Source organism: Seriola dumerili, unplaced genomic scaffold (genome assembly GCF_002260705.1).
Source record: "Seriola dumerili isolate Sdu_G_001 unplaced genomic scaffold, Sdu_1.0 BDQW01000149.1, whole genome shotgun sequence".
Lineage (NCBI taxonomy): Eukaryota > Metazoa > Chordata > Actinopteri > Carangiformes > Carangidae > Seriola > Seriola dumerili.
The window spans coordinates 15541017-15562830 of record NW_019174404.1 but is presented as its reverse complement, the minus strand read 5'-3'; the positions used below and the strand labels follow the sequence as shown (position 1 = coordinate 15562830).

Sequence of the window (21814 nt, the reverse complement as noted above, 5' to 3'; positions counted from 1 at the left end):
ATATTTGACACATTGTAAAGTAGACATTCATGTCTTGTATTAAACCAAAGGTTAAACAGCAGACAGACATATTAAGCCTCTTTGCTTTTGTCCAGACATTTGAGTAAGAGCATTTAAGTGGTCTTATGCAGAGAGCTATGACTAGAGCTAAACTACACTTTACTTTTTGGCTTTATTTACTTATTATGAGCAGTGATATTATTCAGTATTAGGAAAAGACATATAGATGAGTAGACTGTAACATTTGTGCTGTTTTTGTTCCGTCTTCCTCTGTCTTCTGGTCTCAACCTTCCTTTTCTACTGGTCTCAGTGGACGAGAGGAGTCTTTGAGGTGTTTTAACACTTTTCATAAAAATGTGTGACTAAAAGACTGAATTAATCAGTTTTGATTCCCCTCTCATAATATGGGTCCTAGACTTCAAAAAGATGTGGTGGATGCCTACGGATCATCATCTTCAAACATGATCCTGTCTTCCTCGGAGCTACAACATCCCCTCCCTAAACTTTAGAGAATCCCCTTTACCCAACTGGTGTGTGTCTGTCTGTGGGATGGGAGTTTGGGGGGTATAATTTGGGGGTGTGTGTGTGTGTTATGACTAAGCCCATCAGCCACCATCTGGCCGTGAGCAGACTAATAATCTAAGCTTACTGCTGTCAGTCCCGTTAATGCTAGCCTGCTCTCGTCGATGCACTCCACTGTAAACAAGTTGGAAAGGCAGATAAAAACTTGAACGGAAGGAGCGACGGAGGGACCAACAGGGACCCAGATCCAACATGAACAAGATCTGGCTAGAATGACCACAGAGGGGGTGCCTGGCACAGACATGTCAGTGGCCATACCGATCGTAGCCCCACCAGTGAACGATGAAGCTCCTCAGTCGTGCTTCTACCTCACCACTTTCATCGAGCTCTTTATGTGGGACCAGTCCCCTGCCCAGGCCCTGTGCTCCCTCCTGGCCATGTGCTGGTTCTGGCCGTCCGGCTGCAAGGCTGAAGAGAAGGACTTGTTCCTGGGCTCTGCGCTGCTCAGTTTGGGAAGGCTCGTCAAAGACAAGCTGGCCTGCCTGGCCCAGGACATGGCTGCCTGCTTGTCCTGCCAGAGAGACGCCAAAGGGGACAAACAACCGGTAACTATGGGCTGTGGGAGGTTTTAACTGAGGTAGCTGATACTATGAGTCTTCACACTTAAGCTGCAAAGTTTCACACAACTCCCACAACCTTCTGTGTGTATTTGGTAAAAATATCTCCAGGAATGTGAGTCTTGACTAGTGTGAGTCAGAATTCATACACCTGTTATTTGCATTTTATTTGCATTGTAGCATCAACTTTAAAGACCACAAGAATTACAATATCATATGCACTATATATGAATTATTTTAGCCATGCTATTGGTGCAGCAAAGACAGTCAGATGGATAGTCTACCACTTTGATCCAGACGGAAACATCTCAAAAACCATGAGATGGATTGCAATGAAATTTGGCAGAGATACCAATGGCGCCCAGAGGATTGAGCCTACGATGATCCTCTGAATTTTCATCTGCCGCTGTTGCACTGGAGATCTCTCTACTTTTTTGGTTTCTATCCAAATACCTGCAAGACTAATGACATTTCCACTGGACTCAATCGGACTTTGTGTTCAGTGCTAATTAGCAAATGTTAGTATGCTAACAGAGCATGGTGAATATTCCCTGCTTAACATCAACATGTTAGCATTGCCACTGTGAGCATGTTGATTTTAGCATGTAGTCATTCACAGAGCTGTAGACCTTTGCTCTTGGTTTCTCTCTGCACAGCTCTGTCCTGGTGATCTTTAATTCATGCTTTCTTATAAGGTTTATAGTTTAGGCAGAGAGGAGCAGGTCAAAAGGTCATACCGTTACTTTTTGCTTCATCTCTCCTGCCTTTACTGCCATCCATGATGTTATCTCTGCAGTATGGGCCCTATTAGAATTAATTGTATTGGTTTGACCAGCAGTTAGTGTCTTTATGGGTGTGTATTTGCTCTCAAACGGTCACCTTGTGTGCACAGTGGCTTTATCTGTTAGTATCATGTCATCTTTGGCAGTTGAGTGGTGTGGATAGTCCTGGATGAGTCCTTTTGCTTCAGATTGAGTGTTTTCCAGGTCAGGACAGGGAACGGGGGCAGCACAGGGGTTTCCATTAGTTATTCCAAAGACTTGTTTGTCATCAAGGTATGTTAACATTGGCAACAAGCATTTTCACTTAACCTTTCATTTGCGTTTAGGCATCCTGTAGGAGTAAGAATAGCATATAGTGCTAGCATTACTTTGCCTTTGTACTGGCAGTCATGCAGAGTCGATCTGAATAGCCTAGGGGACTAAGTAGAATGGGTGCTTTAATCTGAAACTGGGTTCATTATTAAAACACACTCTTCTCCCAAAGTCCTCTGAGACTTTGTGGAATAATATTTGTTTAGGCTGAATAATAAAAGGCGTAAATGGGCTTGAGTGGAGCGCGACGGGACCAGCCCTCCCTCTTGTCTTCCTCTCTCCTCCCCTCTACTCTGTTTGATTTATGAGCGTGTGTCTTCTTTTATTGGGCTTTGAAAAGAAGATGGCATTGTGGCACTATAGCCCACTAACATGGCAAATGAATCACTGGCCTGCCTACCGGCCACCGGGCCACCTCTCTCTCTCGTTCTCCCTCTCTCCCTCTCTCTCTCTCTCTTGCTCTCTCGCTCACGCTCTCATCGTGTCATGACATGGCTGCTCCCTGTGAGGGATGGGTAAAGCCTGCCCCAGGGACACGCTTGTATTTCATCCCCTCTACTTTATCCTCTCCCTTCCCAAGTTTGTTTGTTTATTTCTGCTAAGATGTGGCCTCTCCACTTGTGAAGCGCGAGGCTTCTCCTTTGATTTGAGCAGCGTTTCATCTGAGCTCTGAACATAATGACTCCATCGGAGCGTAAAAGGGAGATGGAGACTGTATTTAGTGTTTATCTTGCAACCTCCCCGTCTGACAGTGTTCAGCTATGTGTGTGTGTGAGTGTGTGTGTGTGTTTTTTTTTTTTTTTTCCTTTCTTTTTTCTCAAGTGTTTATGCCCAACACTTGAGAAAAAAACAAGTATTGGAGTATGACTCAAATGAGAATGAATAATATTTGATGGCAAGCTCAGTAAGTCCACAACTATTGTGCATGTGCCCCCAAAAAAGCCTTAAAACCCTGCTTGGTAAGGCCTTGGCATGACTGAAACAAAATCTGTGTTGGATATTCTAACAGGACATCAAACCTCCTTTCTGACGGTGGACTCTGAAACACTTTATGCCAGTATCTGGCCAGGTGTACGGATGTGTAAAAGTTGGTTGGGCTTGAAATTCTCTTTTTTCATTATGCAACTTATTTTGTGTGAAGCACTGAGGCTTTACAGAAAAATCCTGACTGAGGGGCGCCATGATGGCCAGAGGTTAAGGTGCTGACCGTGAACTGCAATGACCCTGGTTCATGTCTTGTTCGGACTTTTGTTGCATGTTGCTCCCATTTTTTTCCAGGTCTCTCTTCTAAAATGCTCAAAAATGACTGACTGTCTGTCTGTCATCAGGCTTAGGAACAGTTGGAGGAACCTTCACACACCTTGACACTGCATTGTCTTCCTACAGGATATCAGACAAGAAAGTACCTGAGCCAAAGTCTTGACTCCCAAATCCTAACACCTTTAATTAACTGGCTGCCCATCACGAGCAATAAGCAAAATTTGGTTGTAATAAAACAAGTTTGGAAAACAAGTTCAGTTTTCAAGGACAGAGCCTTCGTCTGTTTATTTATTCCATGTGAAAGCGGTCTGTGCAATGTGCGATACATGTCACGTTTTATTCTTGTGCGAGGCCATAGTTAACATTCCTGCCCTGTTACCCCCACCGGCTCAGAGCCTCCCATTTTTGAGTCAGCCATTCCTCTGTGTGTGGAGGTAACAAGCCAGAACAGTCTACATTGTACTGCTGCTATTGAGAGACTGGACACTGATACAGCCCCGGGCCTCTCCATTCAGCTCTCTGGAAATCACACCAGAGAGGTCACATGGAGCCGAAAAGAACCAGAGGAAGAGGAAGGAGAAATGGAGATATCCGGAGGCAAATGGGCAGAGGGAAGTAAGATGGATGGCAGAGTGTGGAGGTAGAGTCATAGGCTGACCAGCGCTGATGCAAAGAGATAGATAGCGAGCGAGGACAAATGTGAAGGGAAGAATTCCCCTTCTATTTTAACAAACTAAGTGGCCAGACCGTCCACGACTGATTGGTATGCAACACAAGCCAGCAGCAAGCACTTTTTCTCTGCCTACGCCCACAGAACGGCAGGACGCAGGATCAATGGCTCGATCCCCATCAAAGCCCGCTCCACCCCAGAGGTTGAGGCGTACTCAAGACTGAGGCTTCTGACCCTGGGCCTAACGGAGACGGGCATCTGCAAATTAGAGAGAGAGAGAGCAGGGAAAGAGGAGGAGGTGGGTGAGAAAAGTTGAAGAGAAGATCGACTGACCATCAGACGAAAAATAAGGAGGTTGACGGAGCGGGAAGATCTCAAGGACGGTCAAGCCAACTTCTCTGTTCCGTCACGGATATTCTGTCCAGTTTGGTCAGGCTGTTAAACCACATACTGTCTCTGAGTCGGAGCTGCCATGCCAGCATCCAGGGGAGGCAGGCTGCGTAGGAAGGGCTGCTCGCTGGCCCGGAGGACCCAGCGGCAGGCCACAGCAGCATGGAGGCTGCTCTACAGACTGCTCTTCATGGTGAGCAGAGGACCGAGAGAGCAAGTAAATATTTAGAAAAGACTGACACTGTTTATGCTGTGACATTTGATGCAGTTTATGAAGAGGCCTCGTTAAGAGAGACAATAGAAAGTCATCAGTAAAGGACTGAAAGTATGACTGCTCCATAAAGTGAGTTGGTTCAATAGGGGCTTTCTGGATTGAATAGATGTGGTTTAATTTCAGAGGGATGAGAGGACTGGTGGAGAGGTTTAGCTTGATTTATGTCAGGGGGATTTCTTTGGTCAGTTTAGAATGAAAATGTGAGAGGATTTATACGTTTCTGTTTGACATGGAGAGTATAGCAACCTTTCACTTTGTCCTAAGGGTCCAGCAAAATGGAACATCGTGTACATGTGTTTGACAACTGACTGTAAATGAAAGAAATGCTGCTGGACTCCGTCAGAAAGGAAACCGTGTAGATGGAGACAAAATGACTCAACAGCCTCTCAGGGCATTTTATTTTATTTATTTTTTAACCTGCAAGGATTGACGGAGACTTCTATTCTAAATTGACTAGAGGACATGGAGAGGTGGAAACATGATGCAGAGCTGATAGCTGTCAGCATGAAAACCTGAATAGGAATCCACAGCGGTACTGTCGAATCCACTTGTCTTTTCTGGCGCTCCCAGGCTTTTCTCCCGCCTCTGCTGGCTCCTGTCCTCCGTTCTTAATTGGTTATTTGGGCTGGATGTCAGTCTCTATTGGTAGGATTGTTGTGAAGCAATTGCAGTTCCTGAGTCATGACAGTGTGTGGGCCCCCACCTTTCCCCTCCTCTTTCCTTCTCTCTTTCCTTGCCCACCTCTTCTTGTCACACTCCATTGCAGGTATCTGCCATTTAATGTTGAGGATATCTTATTTACTTAGGAAGCTGCGTGAGAGGTGAAAGTGTTTTTGTCTGTGTACATGTCCCCGAGCGCCCAATCAAGCATATATGTTCCTTTTCACCCCAACCATGTGGCTCCTCCATCATCTCATTTGTGCGCGTGTGCAATGTGAACATGAGCCTACGTCCTTTCAGTGTGTGGGTGTGATGAGAATTAACTCAGCACTTGAGCAGTGGTGTGTGCTGCCAGGGCGCACACACGAATCTTTAAAGACCCGGGCAGACCTCCACTCTCCTTTCCGGGCGCCAGTAGCTGAAATAAATGGCAGATATGACTGTTATCTGTCTGCACAAGGCTGCTCTCCTGTGTGTGGAGCTACCAGTGGCCTATTTGATGATTATGTCGCTCTGATATCCTTCAACCTCTGTGTTTCCTTCAGGCAATCTCCCCTTGTCTGCCTGCCTGGTGCAATATGGAGTTTTCCCAGAGCATGTATCAGTGAATGAAGGTTGACTGGCGCTGTGTGTGGCACCATCACCGGTGTGTGGAGCACATTTTGTTATCTGTAGTGGGACAGTGTTTGTCAGCAGCTGTAGTTACACGTGTGATATTCAATGGTTATTTATGGATTGCATTTACATGACTTACATCGATGTGCTACATTAATGTTTTCATGCACATAATTAAAATAAATGTTGGTAAATGTTTTTTAATTCCCCATCAGCTCAGACACTGAAGTAAACAGTTGTGGGCTAAAAAAGCACCATGTATTCCAACTGGAGGAAGCTGCACTCTTATACTAGATAAACCATTAGCGTAATAAGGCCTTTTTAAGGAAGCTAGCAGCGAGTCTAAAAAGCTAGCCGTATGGCCTTTTCAGCCATCAGCCTTAGCTGTTAATTAGCTTATGTTTGCATGTTAACACGCTAAGGTGTTCTACATGGTAAACATACCTGCTTAATATCAGCATGTTAACATTCTCATTGGAGCAATGTCAGCATGCTGACGTTAGCATTTAGCCCAAAGAACTGCTGCTTCACAGAGCTGCTCGTATGGCTGCTATAATGAGCCCGTTGTCAACTGTTCATCGTGTTTTGACTGTTAATGGAGCATAAGGTTTATTATCAACCCAGAGGCAGTGTGTGCTTGCCTATACAGGTATGCCTGTTTGCAGTGTATGAGTGTGTCTGGCTCTCCACTTGGATCTTTGGTCCCTCCACCAGTGCACAGGGAGGCATCAAGGCCCCGTTGTAATTATCAGCCCACATTCAAAGAAATCCAGAGTGGAGCGCTGCTGTGGGTGGTGGATCACTTGAAAGAGTCTTAACCCAGACATACAGAGAGGAGACAGAGAGGAATTTTCCCTTCTGTCTCTTTCTCTCTTTTCTCTGTCTTTCAGTCTGTCACTCTTGCACAGTCTATATTGTAGCATTGGGGGGTCGTCTCTGGAGTGACCATGCTATAATGAGCTAGCTGATGAGTCGCAGGCTTATTAATGGAAGCCTTGATTGTCTCTGGGCTCCCTGGGAGTGGAATTTGGGGACGGGTGGGTGGGTTGTGGGTGGTAGCTCACACCAGTATCAGAGCTGAGTGGCTCAGACAAGCTTTCGTACACTGCTCAGTGTGTGTGCATGTGTGTGCAACGATGCCTGCAGTGTCAGAATGAAGGCTTTATTGATCCATGTGTGTTAGTGTACAGCCTTTCAGCACTGAGTTGCACTTGGATGCTTGCTCATGCAATATTTTCAATACCAGCACGCCCACACTCGCACATAGACACACAGAGGAATATGGAGAGTGCTGAGCAGCTGTTTTGCCTGGCCATCCCACCGTGCTGTGTTGCTGTGCAGCGGATTGGAACCTGCTATTACTGGCACTTATCAGCCTCTGCTGATTCTAGTGCCTGGCCACAGATTATAATGCTACATCATGTCATTTACTTGGAATAAGGACTGGTCATCATGCGGCTATTTTTAGCACAGAAATCATATTCGATGACTTGCACACTATAGTGTAGCGAAGCTTTGTGCAGTTGATGAAGTGATGTGCTTGAGTAGCTTGGGAGGTATGAAAGTAAAGTATTTATTTTGATTGAAGTGCACATACATGTGTTATTGTACTTGAAAAGCATATACTGCAGAGTGGCAACAACCATGGTGTAATGTAGAGAGAAGGGAGAGGCTTCTCCCCCATAGCTTCTTTTTCATGTCCCAGGGAATAGAACAGAGAGGCTGATTATGGTTCATTTTCTGCCACAGTTGCTCACAGACTACAAAATCTTACCCGCCACAGGCAAGGCTTCTCAGTATGGTGCCTAGAGCAGATGTTAATTTCCTTACCCCAGGCAATGCAGTCCAATATAAAATAATGCGGATTATCTGTTTCCGTCGAATACCTCTGTAAATGGTATGACGCTGAGTTCGTCATGGGGTTCCACCTATCAAAGAAGTACAAAGCGGGCTAGAGGAGGATTGTACTTTTTGTGAATGAGCAGAGGTATTACCAACCAAATTTAGAAAATGAGATGCTACTAACCCCGTCCTCCACTCCCTCTAATACAAACTATTACAAACTAATACATGACCTCTTGGGATCTCTTGGCATTTTGCATTTTCTGGAACTGATGTGACACAAAGCTGCATAACTGTCCATTGTGGATTTAGAAGAATGTAATGTGTTATAATACTATCTGCTGGGATATCCAGTCAGTCTTTCAGATGCACTGTAAAGTCTTTGATGCAAAGCCAATTAGCATAGGGTGCATAACTAAATCTCCATAACACCCTTAGTATACCCAGGGGAATGGCTGGCCATGTACAGTGCAGAACCACTGTATATACATCATTATTTCATACAGCTGTAGACCTGAAATCGTTAGTGGTGAATAGTTAAATGAGGGAGGTAAAAGACATTTTAATGCATCTTTAATGAATATGTTTGTGGGCACATGTACGACTGTGTTTGCATGCATGCAAAGCAGGTTATGATCACAAGGGTGATCCTCATTTTATCCAGCTGGCTGTTTATAATCCCTGAGCTACCTAACCTAAATACCACGCCTGTCTCTCTGTTGCCCCCTACAGAGCGTGGACACAGTGTGCACTCTCTACCAGTCCTTCCAGGAAGGGACGGCCTCAGGCGCTGGTGGTGTGATGGAGGACACCAAGGAACCTCGGGTGAAGCAGGGAGGGGAGTTGGGTTCGGGGCCTGCCAGAGAGGCCACCCTCATCAGACCTTGCCCCAAGCACATGAGTGCCACTGAAAGGTTACGAAAGGTCATCCAGGAGCTGGTGGACACAGAAAAGTCCTACGTGAAGGTGAGACCACAAAGCTTAGTGTCTTCTCAGAAGCCTGTATGAAAGTTTGATAAAACGTAATAAAAAATCTTTTTACTCATTGGTTATAAAATCATTATATTTAAAACCAGGCCAAAAATATGTAGCAGAAACCAGTTAGCTTAATTTAGCCTTGTTCTTTTCAAAGATAAAGAATCTGCCTAGCATCTCTGAAGCTAAATAATTAACATGATATAGTTTCTTTGTTTAATTTGTTCAAAAACTGAGGTGTAAAAACAACAACTTTCAGAGGTTTTATGGCGGGTTACATGCCTGACTGTTTCTTGGCCGTGAGCATTTGAGACTACAGGAGGTTACTGCTTCCAGCCAAGAAATGGTCTGGCACATAACCCCCCCATAAAATGACAAGTTGTCACTTTTACACTTGGGTTTTTATGTAGATTAAACAAATGAGATATAATATTCAGTCAATTTTAGAGGTGCGTTGAGGATTTTGTTTCGTTTGGACCATAGGCTTGCTGTTTCCCTCTATTTTCCTTCTTTATGCTAAATGAAGCTAAAGGGCTGCTGGGTCCAGCTACATATTCGCCATACAGACATGAGACTGGTATAAATGTTCTCATCTAGCTCTAAGCAAGAAAGGGAACAAGTATATTTTACAAATGTCATGTTATTCCCTTAATGTAAGTTATTGTGCTGGTGATATGGGACATAAAGAACAAGAGAAACTGAAAGAGATGCTGTTTCCTGTGTCACAGTTGGGGCTCCTCCTTCCCTCCTCCTCCTGTCTAGCCTTATTTATCTTCCTCCCGCCCAATCATTTTGCTGCCCTCATGTTTTCCAATATGACCTTTTCCTCCCTGATGCACATTAAAGAGCCACATTCATGATCTTCTTGTGTCTGCAACACATGAGATGTCTGGCATTTTTTCCCTTTCTTTTTCATCACCTCATTTTTCATTGAGTCCCTTTCCCCGTGCCCCCCTCATCTTCAACCTGCTGTTGATTTGTAATTGAGGGAGGAGATTGTCTTCCCAGAGTGCCTGTTCACCCGTATCTGTGCACCACTAGTGCCTAAGGTAGCTAGGGGGGGGGGCCGGGGAAGAGGAGGAGCAGGTGGAAGCTCATAAATCAACCTAATGAGAATATTCCCACTGATACCAAGACAAGCTACAGCCACATTAAAGGAGTGGGGGTTGCGGGGAGAAGGGGAGAGTGAGGGGAGATGGTGGAGGAATGAGGTGGGGGATTGTGGGAGGCAGGCAGATAGAGGTTATACAGGGAGAAATAAGGGGAGATCAGATGATGAAATGGATGTTAAAGGACAGGCAGGTTAAGGAATAATGTTTAGTCTTTGTGTTTGATTCCTTGTCACTAACCTTTTGGATCTTTGGTGTAGGACCTGGCCTGTTTGTTTGAGATCTACCTGAAACCCCTGCAGAATGAAACCTTCCTCACACCGGACGAGGTAGGTGGCAAATTTGTGTGTATGTATGAAGAATGGAACATGTAAGGAGGGGTGTAGTGCACAGAGGCGTGTTATGGGAGGTGTTAAGGCTGTATCTGAGAATTGAGGACATCAAATTCATTGAGTGTTTACTACCCAAAGGTGGTGGTGATGAACTCTGGTTGGCCATATCTCCCTCATTACCACTGTGATAGGCTGGAGGACAAATTAGCATTCCCCTACACTGACCTTCTAGCATCCCAGTGGGACACACTAATAAAGGCCAGCTTAAGAGGAAACCTACCCTCTAAGCATCCACCTCTCTTTCACATTACCACCTTATAGCTGCGATTTCAGTGCACCTTTTTCATTAAGAAAATGAGATTTTTCATTTCATTTAAAAAAAACATGTCAAACTGTGTGTTTTGAGTTCCTGTGACAACATATTGAAGAGCCGCAGCATGCTAATGACCTTAGTGTTGGAGTTTCCAGCCCTGTGTGCAGCACTGTGCCAGGCGTGACCTCAAACACAGGACGTCTCTCCCAAGACACACTAGTCGATAGGCCACTGAGTACTGGTGCAAATTAAAAGGCCATTATGGGACAGCGGGACGTGTCCAGACACAAAATGGACAAGGGCATGTTAGCCCCCGAACGCTTTTTAATGAAGGCAAGCGTTGACCCTGAGTATGTGTGGTGGCCAGGGTGTGTAAGGCTGGAGAAGTTTATACATGGATGTGTGCTGTATTACCAGCAGGGCTATAGCTTGTCCCTAAGTGCCTTTGTCAGAGATGGAGCCATCAGAGTGGTTTTATAACACTCCAGGGTGCCTGTCTCCCTGATTGTTATGAATCACAAGCTATCTTGGATCTTTTTTTCTTGTAGCCGCATATTCCTTCTCCTCCACCCAGTCACACTTTGTCTGCTATTTTCCTCTCATACATCCCTGAGAATTAACATGACCTTCCCACAATTCCAAACTGCCTCTCCTTTCTTTGCCTCTTTCTATCCTTCATCCTACTAACCCTCTACCCCTGTTCTCTTCCTCAGATGGAGAGTCTGTTTGGCAGCCTGCCAGAGATGTTGGACTTCCAGAGGGTCTTCCTACAGACGCTGGAGGAGAGGATCGCCTCCTCACCTGACTTCAGCACCCTGGAGACTCCCTCACAGTTCAAGGTGAGACACACACACACACACACACACACACACACACACACACACACACACACACACACACACACACACACACACACACACACATTATATTATTGATTAAATGTCCAAAGATTCAGTTTAGATCCCATCAGATATACAGAGTATACAGAACAACATTATTCTCAAACTCAGGGGATTTTTAGCCACTATTCCATAGAAATGTGTGATCTTTGAGATCTTGAGGTTTATAAATAATTGAGGAGGTGTGACAGGAGCATTGCCGGCTGATTTATAGCCTTGACATGACAAGATGTGGGGTCTATTGATTGAAGCAGTGGTTCACTGGTTGAATTGTGAGCTGCTGAAAGCAAGTGTGCTCAAAAGGTTAGGCAAGAGGGAGAGGACAGAGGGGGCGTTCGAATAGTCTCCCGAGAGAGGGAGGACAGAGGTCCGGTTACGACTTCACATGTTCGCACTCTTTCATCCTGTCTCTGGCCATGTGTAGCATCATTCTCTCTCTCCATCTGTGTGCAACACTCACTCCCTGTCTCTGTTTCTCCTCTCACATCCTCTCTGTTTTCAGAAGCTGCTGTTTTCTCTTGGGGGTTCGTTCCTCTACTATGCTGACCACTTCAAGCTCTACAGCGGCTTCTGTGCCAACCACATCAAGGTCCAGAAGGTCCTGGAGAGAGGTACAACACACACCTAAGCACATGAAGAATACATGACGACCTAAATTCACTACTGCCGCAGAAAATGGGAGTGAGGATTGGCATAAATACATCTGCAGATACATATTAATCCAAAGTGTGCCACACCCCTGCTAAATTCAGCCTCCTTGCACCCATGTTGCATCAGAGACACCTCACGGCACTCACTGTCGAAGGTTTGGTCCTTACTTTTGGGAAACAAATCAATTATGTACCAAAGCAAATGTCCCGGAGTGAAAGAGTTGATGCAAGTGAGGTGAGTGATGCCTCTCCAATTTACTGCAAGCCCCGTTCCATGTCTAACATCATGCACAGAAACACACAAAATATTAGCGTTACAAAAAAGGAGAAAGATTTCTCACCTTTCATTTTGAGATCTGCAGTTTCTTAACATTCAAGCAGGTGAAGTTTAAACAAATACATGCATATATTTATACACAGACTTTGGATAACCTTGTCCACTAATGGCAGATATGCCAACGTGACAACCTGAGAGCCCTAATAATTCCTTGCGTCTCCCTCAGCATATGACAGAGTAGAAATTTTAAAGTTGATTTACGCCCGCTAAGAAGCCAGCCCCTCTGCCACTATTTGGGAACGCTGCCCACTACAGAGAGAAATGTAAGAAGATTGGCTTCTTTGCTGACATGGGGGGGATGGGGAGGGCAAATTGCCCCCCTGTGCTGCTTAAATCTGCCCCATTACCAGAATTGCGGAGGATATTCCTCGAAGTAAGCAGTAGGATTGATGTTTAATAGGATTAGACCGGAGAAAAACGCTCTGATGAAAAGTCTCTGATGGGTCAGAATCATCTAGAGGAGAATAAAGTATGGTGTCTATGGTTTTCAAAGCAACACTGGTGCAATGAAGGATTTTCTGTACAGTTAAATATTTAGAAAAATCATGAAAATTATGATTAGATATATCATCCCACCCAAGAGCTATACAAATAGGAGGAGAACCCTCCTGTTTCTTTTAGAGATGAGCTGTTAACTGTGATCCAAATGTGAACAGAGGGGTAACCCCACTACCACGAGTCAAAGAGTTTCTTTTATTTAGGATTTATATGGTCAAAAATTACTGGCTGTCCTTTTCAAAACGCCACTTAAGTCTTTGCATAATGATTGTTGTTAAATGCTTCAGTCTGCGGGCAGCTCCAACTTGACACAAAATGACTCCAAATGTTTGATTGAAGGGAAAGATGCCAGACAAAGCACCAGTATTCACAGGGTTTAGACACCCTGTTCTTTAACCAGAGCTTTAAATTTTATACCTTGTGCCATACACTAACATTAGAGCAACATGTAGTACAATCATTGCACAGCACAGAGAAGAACAGCCATGTATAACAAGGCGATAACTGCACAGTGCACACACACTGAGTATGTAGGTGGCTCGGCTTGATACAGAACATCCAGCACATCCTGGTCACAACCAGCTGATCCAAGGACACAGACAAGAAATCTGTGGGCGTTTGTAAACCCTTTAAGTAATTATATGCCCATCTCTGCCATCTTCATCACTCCCCTCCCTTTCTCATCATGCCAAAGGCCCTGGGTTGCCTTAGTTTCTCTGTTTATTTGTCGACTCATTAATTGCCTGCCAATTACTCAGGGAGGTGTCAATGCGGCTGCCTGTCTGTGGCTGGGAGTGCTATAATTAATACTTTAATGGCCCCCCTCAGTACGCGTGGTGGAAGCATACTGTTCGGGGAAAATGTCATCACCTTTACAGAAGGCTTGTTCTTTATTATACCTGCTATTTCACACTATGCTGTTGGCTTCAGAGTAAACTCAGCAGTCCCAACTTGATCATTTTCACCAGGTTGTCAATAAAACAGCTTTTCTATGTATTTAAGTAACTCGTCACAGTTCTGCTAGATATAGTTATATATATATATAATTTTAACTCGTATTTACTGTGAAAACACCTTGTCTACACTTTCTTAAGATACTCAGAAGTGGTGCACTGGGTATAATGGATTCATAAACAAAAAAGATGTTTACAGTTTAATACTGCAGTTGTCATGGTAGGTTGAGGAGAAGCCTACACTACCCCCTGCTGGAGACATGTTATTGCACCATGATTCTGCACTAGGACCAATAATATGTGGCTCACAGTGTAGCCAAATGTCTCTCTAAGTATGTTTGCTTGAGACCACCAGGAAACACAAACACCAAAAACAGATGAAGATAACAGACTGCCCAGAGATCCATATTAATACAGTACGTATTTTATTTCAGCTAAGACAGATCAGGCCTTCAAGGAATTCCTGGATGCGAGGAACCCCACCAAGCAGCACTCATCCACCCTGGAGTCCTACCTGATTAAACCAGTACAGAGGGTGCTCAAGTACCCCCTGCTGCTCAGGGAGCTGGTCTCTCTCACCGATGCTGACAGCGAGGAGCACTACCACCTCACTGGTAGGGAGAGAAATACATATACATACACATACAATTACAAACATACATGCACATCCTCACACGGATAAGATTCACTAAAAATATATATGCTCACACTTGTCATTTCAGTGTCATGTTGTTATGCTGCCATGCATGGGAACATTAAGTGACAGATCTTGGCACATAAGAACTGGCATTGTTCCCATACACAATGCACACACACAATGAGCAAATACAATCTGCTACTGTAATGCAAAGCAGCTACATATACAGTCAACACTTCCGCTCTGTTCTTGTCCCTGCAGAGGCTCTGAAAGCCATGGAGAAGGTGGCCAGCCACATCAATGAGATGCAGAAGATCTACGAGGATTACGGCTCCGTGTTTGATCAGCTTGTTGCTGAGCAGACTGGCCATGATAAGGAGGTAGATACATGTTTCAGAGTCAGATTTATAATCACCAAGAATAGTCTTATATATTTAAAGTTGGCTTAGCATCAGTTGTACATTTATATCAAATTGAATTTCACAGGACACCTGCTACATGGGTTTCTCATAGAAGATTAAATGAAATACAGAACTTATCTACTTCAACCCAGCAAACTATCAGTACATCAGTGTGGAGTTGTTTAGCTTCTTATGCTGTTTACGCCGTTTTCTGTGCATTGCCTCTAGGGACTGAATACATTTACAAATTGATGGAATATTTAGTTGGTAAGCACTGCAGTATAAATATTCAAAGTGAATGCTAAATAATGTTGTCTGGGGTACTTTATGTATTTAAACACTTTCTCAGATAAAGACCAGATGAAGGTTTGATTGGAAATCTGCTTTCACACTATGTACCAACACCAGCTTGTAGTGTCTGTGAAACTCCATTTGCAGACAGTGATACTTAGTATGGATCTCACACAGCAGTGAAAAGCCAAATGTCTGGCTTGTTATTTTTCTGCCTCCACTCTCTTCCAAAACATCTCCTTTATGTCTCTCTCTCAGGTCACAGAGATCTCGATGGGAGAGTTTCTCATGCATTCCTCAGTTGTCTGGCTCAACCCACATCCATCGTTGGGTAGAATGAGAAAAGATCCCGAAATGACCGTGTTTGGTGAGTCTGTACACTGCTCTTGCCACTATTTCTGTTGCATTTTGGGAATGTGTATTTCCCTTCCCACCTTGCCAGAATCCAGAAGGTGTTTGGCAACTGATATCTTAGCTCTTATTACTAACTAACTCTACATGCTGTTTCGTCTCAGCACAAATTACCAAATAGAAGACAATTTTATGTCACCCATGTTTGCAGTTAAAATGTTTAATCAGTATAAACCAAGTTTATTGAGTTTGCTGTAGAGCCACACAGAATTGTCTGCAGTAGCACTCAAACAGATCTCAATGAATTTCAATATCCATAGCTGTAGCGCTGATATATGCTTTAAGGCTTCAAGCTGGCATCTAAAATGCTTCTGTGGGTTGCACTCCTTCAGTCGGCTTTCCCCAAGAGGCATTCGCAGTCAGAACTAAGACGCTGATGTGTTCTCTCTCTCCAGTGTTCAAGAAAGCGGTGATATTGGTCTACAGGGAAAACAACAAGCTGAAAAAAAAGATGGTAAGTATTGTGTCTGTTGCACTCATTTACTCTCACATGCCATAAATATTGTCTTTGGTGAGAAACGTAGCGTTTTTCTCTTTTCCCCTATGTGGCATTTTCTATGTGATGACCAGGCCAACCCTCGATCAGCACTTTCTCACGGGGATTCAGACCCGTTTAAGTTCCGATGGCTCATCCCGCTCTCTGCACTGCAGGTCAGATTGGGAAATACTGCAGGTAAGAGGCCGGTATACTGCCACATTACCCACACTAAATCACTCACAAAGTACATCCTCTAAATCTTTTTGTTCTTTCTCCCGCTTCATATTTCCCCACACACACCCTTAAGCTCATTCTCCTTGCCCACACACACACACACACACTTCTTCTGGCATTTCGTTTCAGCGCCCCCCCCCTTCTTATCTCCTTCTGAAACCATAAACCATATTTGGACTGTGTGATTAAAAGCCTCTCCTTTATTTCCTTGCTCTCCCAGGAACAGGCACAGAAAGCAGCTGCATCTGGGAGCTGATTCACTCCAGGTCTGAAGTGAAAGGGAGACCGGAGACTGTCTTCCAGCTGTATAGCAGGTCAGAGATTAAACTGTCAGGTGGAATCAGTGATGGTTAATTCTGATGTTCATTCATAGATGCCACTGTTGTTTTTTTACCCATTACATATTACAGAATTAGGGTATATTTTAAAGGATAATTAAGGTTTATTACAACTTTTGCATTTTTGTAGTTTTGACCACCATATCTATTGCTTATGATAACATTGTACTCAACAAAGTAATTGCTGAGATCTGGAAACATGGTGGCGTCATTAAAAGTCTCACAGGGCAAGAAACCAAAGTGACCACTATGATAATGTTTGGAATAACACAGTGTGCACACAACTATGGCAAAAACAGTAGGTCAAAGTTGAACCAGAAAGTGGGTATGTAAACTGTGATGAACATACCCAAATTTTTACCATTGTTTCATTTTTTCATCCACATAAGTTAGACTACCCTTGCTTTTTCCAACAAAAAGTCAGATGATCAGACAGGTTCTGTCTACTTTTTAGAGAGTCAGTTTTCTCTTTAGAGATGTTGCCATGTTTCCAATCTTAATGTTGCTGTTGATGTTTATCTTAATTACTGATGGAAAGGATGGGAGAGGCTACAAAATGAAATACCCAAGTTGTGATAAACTGGAATTATCATTCCCTAAATTCCACCCTCTTTAAGGTAAACCAGTATTAAAGTGGGTGGGTGCTGATCTAGCTCATTTTTTCAGTGTATCAGAAGCATAATAAATGCCTTAAAAATAGTGCTACATTTCAGTTAATACACATTTTCTCTTTTTTCCTTTGGACGATACCACTCTCATCTGTCTTAAATATGAAGTGACAGACAGCTGTCAGTTAGCTTAGCTTAGCATAAATACTGGAACAGCTAGCTTGGTTCTGTCCACATTATCTTTTTGTACAGATTAAACAAATGAGAGATGTGTTGGTGAGTGATGTGCTGGGAGGCAGGTTTTGTTTTCGTTTCAACAGAACCAGTTTCCCAATTTTCCAGCATTTATGCTAAGATAAGCTAATTGATACTAACTTCATAGTCAGTGAGCAGATATGTAACTGGGATCCAGCTCTATCTTGTCATTTAGCTTTGTACAAGGAAACAAGTATATTTCCCAAAATGTTGAACTATTTGTTTAATGATGACTTCTAATAATAGAATTCACTAAAATCCACTAGAAAATACAAATGTTCCACTTTGTTCCCTATTCATGTAGCATTTTTTTCATATATAGTCCAATAATCTAATTTTGTCAAGCCATTTGTTTTCATATCATGGCCTCCAAAGACACATCCGATCATAGTTATCTGCATTTCCTGCAATGTTTACTGTTGTTTTTAGCATTTAATGGTGCAAACGGTCTACATGTGGATAGTGGTGAGAGTGAAGCCTGTGACCAAATTGGTAATTCTCATTACACACTGTGAAATTGGGATCACTCCTAATGAATTAAATCACCCATGACACCGGGGACACAATGGAGCTCTCTCACAATCCTCTTAATCTATATTTAGCTTCTGAAATCAAGTTTAACATACCCTGTGCTCATGTTACTATGGTACCTCTGCTGTGTCCTCCTCAGTGTGCCAGAGAGCAAGGTCAACATCATCAAGGTGATTCGCGCCATCCTCAGGGAGAATGTGAGGAGGAACATGAAGAGTGAGGGGACGATGGACAGGAGCTGTAAGGAGCACCTGGCCCCCCTGCGCAGCACCCTGCCCTCCTCTGCAAGGCTAGGTGGGTGTTCAGGATTTTTATGAAAAATATTTCTGTGTTTTATGGAGGAGATATTTCCTTCAGTTAAACATCTATGAAACACTTGACACTTGTTTCACATACCAGGCTCCTGGGAAAGCAATAAAAAAACATGTCCACATAGGGCGTAGGAGTGATTCTTGCTGACTTGCATTTACCCTTTAAAGGTTATTCGGCTATGCATGTACTTTGCAGATGATCATATCTTACTTTTTAGCCCATAAAATGCTAGGGGGTTATGGTGCAAGTGTTTTGCTCAGATAAGAGTGGCATTTCTAAATTCTGTCTCCACCTTCATTACCAGGTTCCTCCAGGGCTTCCTGGTTGTGTAAGCAGCCACTTGGAGATCTCTCCGCCCAAGCTGGGAATACCAAGCTGGGGCCAGACTCAGATGAAGGAAGTCTGAGCTGTGGAACCTGCAGTTCACCAGGGGCTCCTCCACCCTGCACCTCCTCTGACTCTAATATTCTCCCTGTCCAGCAGAACTGGTCTCAGACACCTGGGTCTAATTCACAATCCCGCTCCACCTCTGTCAAAGAGTCAGATATTTTAAGTGATGAGGATGATGACGGCTTTAGTGAGGGGGGAACAAGGAGGGACAGTGGAGACAGCAGCTCCCCAGCTAGTGCCATTGAGGCTCAATTTCTCCAACTTAAACTCTCTGAGGATGCTGTCTCAAAATGTGCACCGGCACCCTGTGTTCAACCTGAGGGAGTCGGGGACACTCCAGAGACCCAACCCAAACTGATGCGTGGACACTTCAATGCTGTTAAGAGGAAACCCAGCAGTTTCAGGAAGAGTCAGGGTGCACTGTTGAACATGAAGGAGCATAGCAGGTCACTCGACCATCAGACGGATGCAGCATCATCATCTGGGGCGGTGGACTTCAACATGTTGCTGGAGCGAGAGTTTAGTGTTCAAAGTCTGACGTCTGTAGTCAATGAAGACTGTTTCTATGACCCAGCTGAGAGCTGTGCCACCGACTCTGAAAATACCACCTCCTCCTAGAGAGTAAGGTGGATGAGACTATACTGTACCTGGGCCACAGGTTAGTGGTCATAAGAGGTCAGAGCGGCTGACCCTAGCCCATTTATCACAATAGGGGAAGCCCCTGTCATCCACTGTGGGCTGTACCAGGGTGACTGTGAAGCTGTGCCTCAATTCCAAAGTTGGTTTAGTAAGCCACACTCCTGCCTGCTGAAGGGTTAGGTGTAAATGATAAAATCTAATGAAAACCTATTGGCTAACAGACCCAGTTTTTCTCCCTAGAGAGGCGAAGCGAGGTGATTTCTGTCCCCGTGATTATGACTGCAATGAATCTGCCAAGCACTGATGCGTACCCGCGATCACCTCGGCTCTCTTGGCTTTGCCTCCTCCCAACAAACTGTCTGAGTGACGTATTCCCTCCAAGTTTCCCCTGCAGCTCATACTGACTGGCAGTTTTTATTCAGTTTTTGACCTTTTCCAGAAAGAAGTGGGGAGAATGTCCTTGGTCTGTCAGGTTGGTCCTTCAGTCCCAAAAGTTGTAAGAGGAGGACAAGTCCACAGTGCATCCTTGAGATACTGAGGTAAAAAAGGTTTTTAAGACATCCACTTAGGTGATTTGGGACAGTTTTGGCACAGCAGGTTTTCACATGGATTCAGGATTGGTGAAGTATTCATTTGTATTTTGGTTTCACAGAACCAAAAGACTGTAGGTCACCACTTACTACGAATTGTAATTTTTGTCAAAACTTAAATGAAAGCAGGCACTGAGTTAAAGCTATCACAGAGTAATAAGATCCACACCAAGAGCTGTGGCTATCAAGTCAGACTCCCAGACGAGAAGGGGCATGGGCTTAAATTAACAGGAAGTAGACTGACTTTTGCAACTAAGCCTTTTTGCGGTATTTTGTGCACTAAAGTACACTGTTTGCCTATATATTTGAAATATTTTTTATTTGTACAGGTTTTAATGTTATTAATGCTGTTTTTATTTATTAATAGGTTTGATTATGTATATCTTAGCAAAGTAACTTTTTGGGTGAAGGCTTGAACACTTGGCTAAAGATTTGGTCTACTCTTAAATAAAAAATATGTAATACAGTTTGGCGTTTATTTACTTTTAAATGTAGCCTGCTGGATTTTGGCTGTCTTTTGCTGAAGATTGTAATTTCCAGTATTTGCATTTGAATGTACAAATGTTTGATATGGCTGCTTAATTGAATGATTTAAACTGCAATAACGTTTAAAACCCAATGTTTGTTTTTATGTTTCTATGTGTCCTGTATATATGATCTTTTCTATCTTTGACACATTTATGTATTCTCTCATACATACTTGACACTGTACAGATGAGAAACAAGGCAGGAATTTGCAACAAATGCAACTGATATTTTTGTAAAACATTGTTTGCCATAGCATAAAGTACATGTTGAGGTACTATAAAAAGGCAAACCACAACATTTTTACCTTCTCAGCTCAACTTTACCATGCCTTTAATGCTAGGATACCAATGAATGTGAATGCCCCATTATTCCATTCTTATGGAATTGTTTTATAAATAAAAGTTTTATTTGTGAATGACGTCTGGAGAACAATGCTTTCAACTTCAGTTCCAAAGTCTGTTGGTTCAGTTTTGCATATCTTTTATGTTCTATTGACAGGTAAAGCAGTGCAGGGAACTAAGTGTCTTATCAGGTTCAGTCCCAGGGCTAGACTTGCTACCAGTCCCTGATTAGCTGTCATACGAAACACAGTTCTATATCCTGGTATTTGAAGGAAAGGCATATCCTCAATAGAATACATAATTATATGACAGAAGTGGGCCAGTTATACGAAGAAAGACGGAGAAACAGCTTCACTACAGTGCATGGATTTTTACACGAACGTGTGTAGTTACCCATGCTGCATGTTGGGACATGTTCTCACAGCTGAACATATTTAGAAACTACACAAATACAATTTCTTTTTCTATTCTTAATTATCTTAAAATCAGCAGACTGAAAACAATCTAATCATCAATTAAAGGATGTTTTGCAAGTGTCATTAATTTTCCCTCTTAGCCTTGTACTATCTGCATGGCTTCTTACTTTCTGCTTTATTTTTCTACTCTCCAAATAGGTGAATGGAATTCAATAGGGATGCTTAAAGCACCTATGTAACATTAACTAATTGTAGCAAGTAGCAGAAGTAGAGACAAGTCATAAAATCAGTAAATTGATTAGATGTCTGCTCAACAGTAATATCTAGCTCGGTCACATTAGTCATCACATGGCTACCACTTTCAAATGGCACATAGTCTCACTTTAAAATGTTAAAAACTCAGA

General features: G+C 43.4%; 1 protein-coding gene across 3 annotated transcripts in view; it reads left to right on the top strand.

Annotated features, from left to right (window-relative positions):
* tiam2 (T-cell lymphoma invasion and metastasis 2) overlaps positions 1-21068 on the top strand; it is a 47804-nt gene extending 26736 nt beyond the window's left edge. For all 3 annotated transcript variants that reach the window (XM_022751208.1, XM_022751207.1, XM_022751206.1), the window contains 12 exons: positions 8677-8910; positions 10289-10357; positions 11387-11512; positions 12075-12183; positions 14445-14624; positions 14909-15027; positions 15598-15706; positions 16146-16204; positions 16321-16423; positions 16683-16776; positions 18334-18488; positions 18811-21068. In XM_022751208.1, the coding sequence (XP_022606929.1) occupies positions 8677-8910; positions 10289-10357; positions 11387-11512; positions 12075-12183; positions 14445-14624; positions 14909-15027; positions 15598-15706; positions 16146-16204; positions 16321-16423; positions 16683-16776; positions 18334-18488; positions 18811-19514 (2061 nt within the window). In that variant the 3' untranslated portion in view covers positions 19515-21068. The remainder of the gene's footprint in view (positions 1-8676; positions 8911-10288; positions 10358-11386; positions 11513-12074; positions 12184-14444; positions 14625-14908; positions 15028-15597; positions 15707-16145; positions 16205-16320; positions 16424-16682; positions 16777-18333; positions 18489-18810) is intronic.
* The last annotated feature ends 746 nt before the right edge of the window (positions 21069-21814 follow it).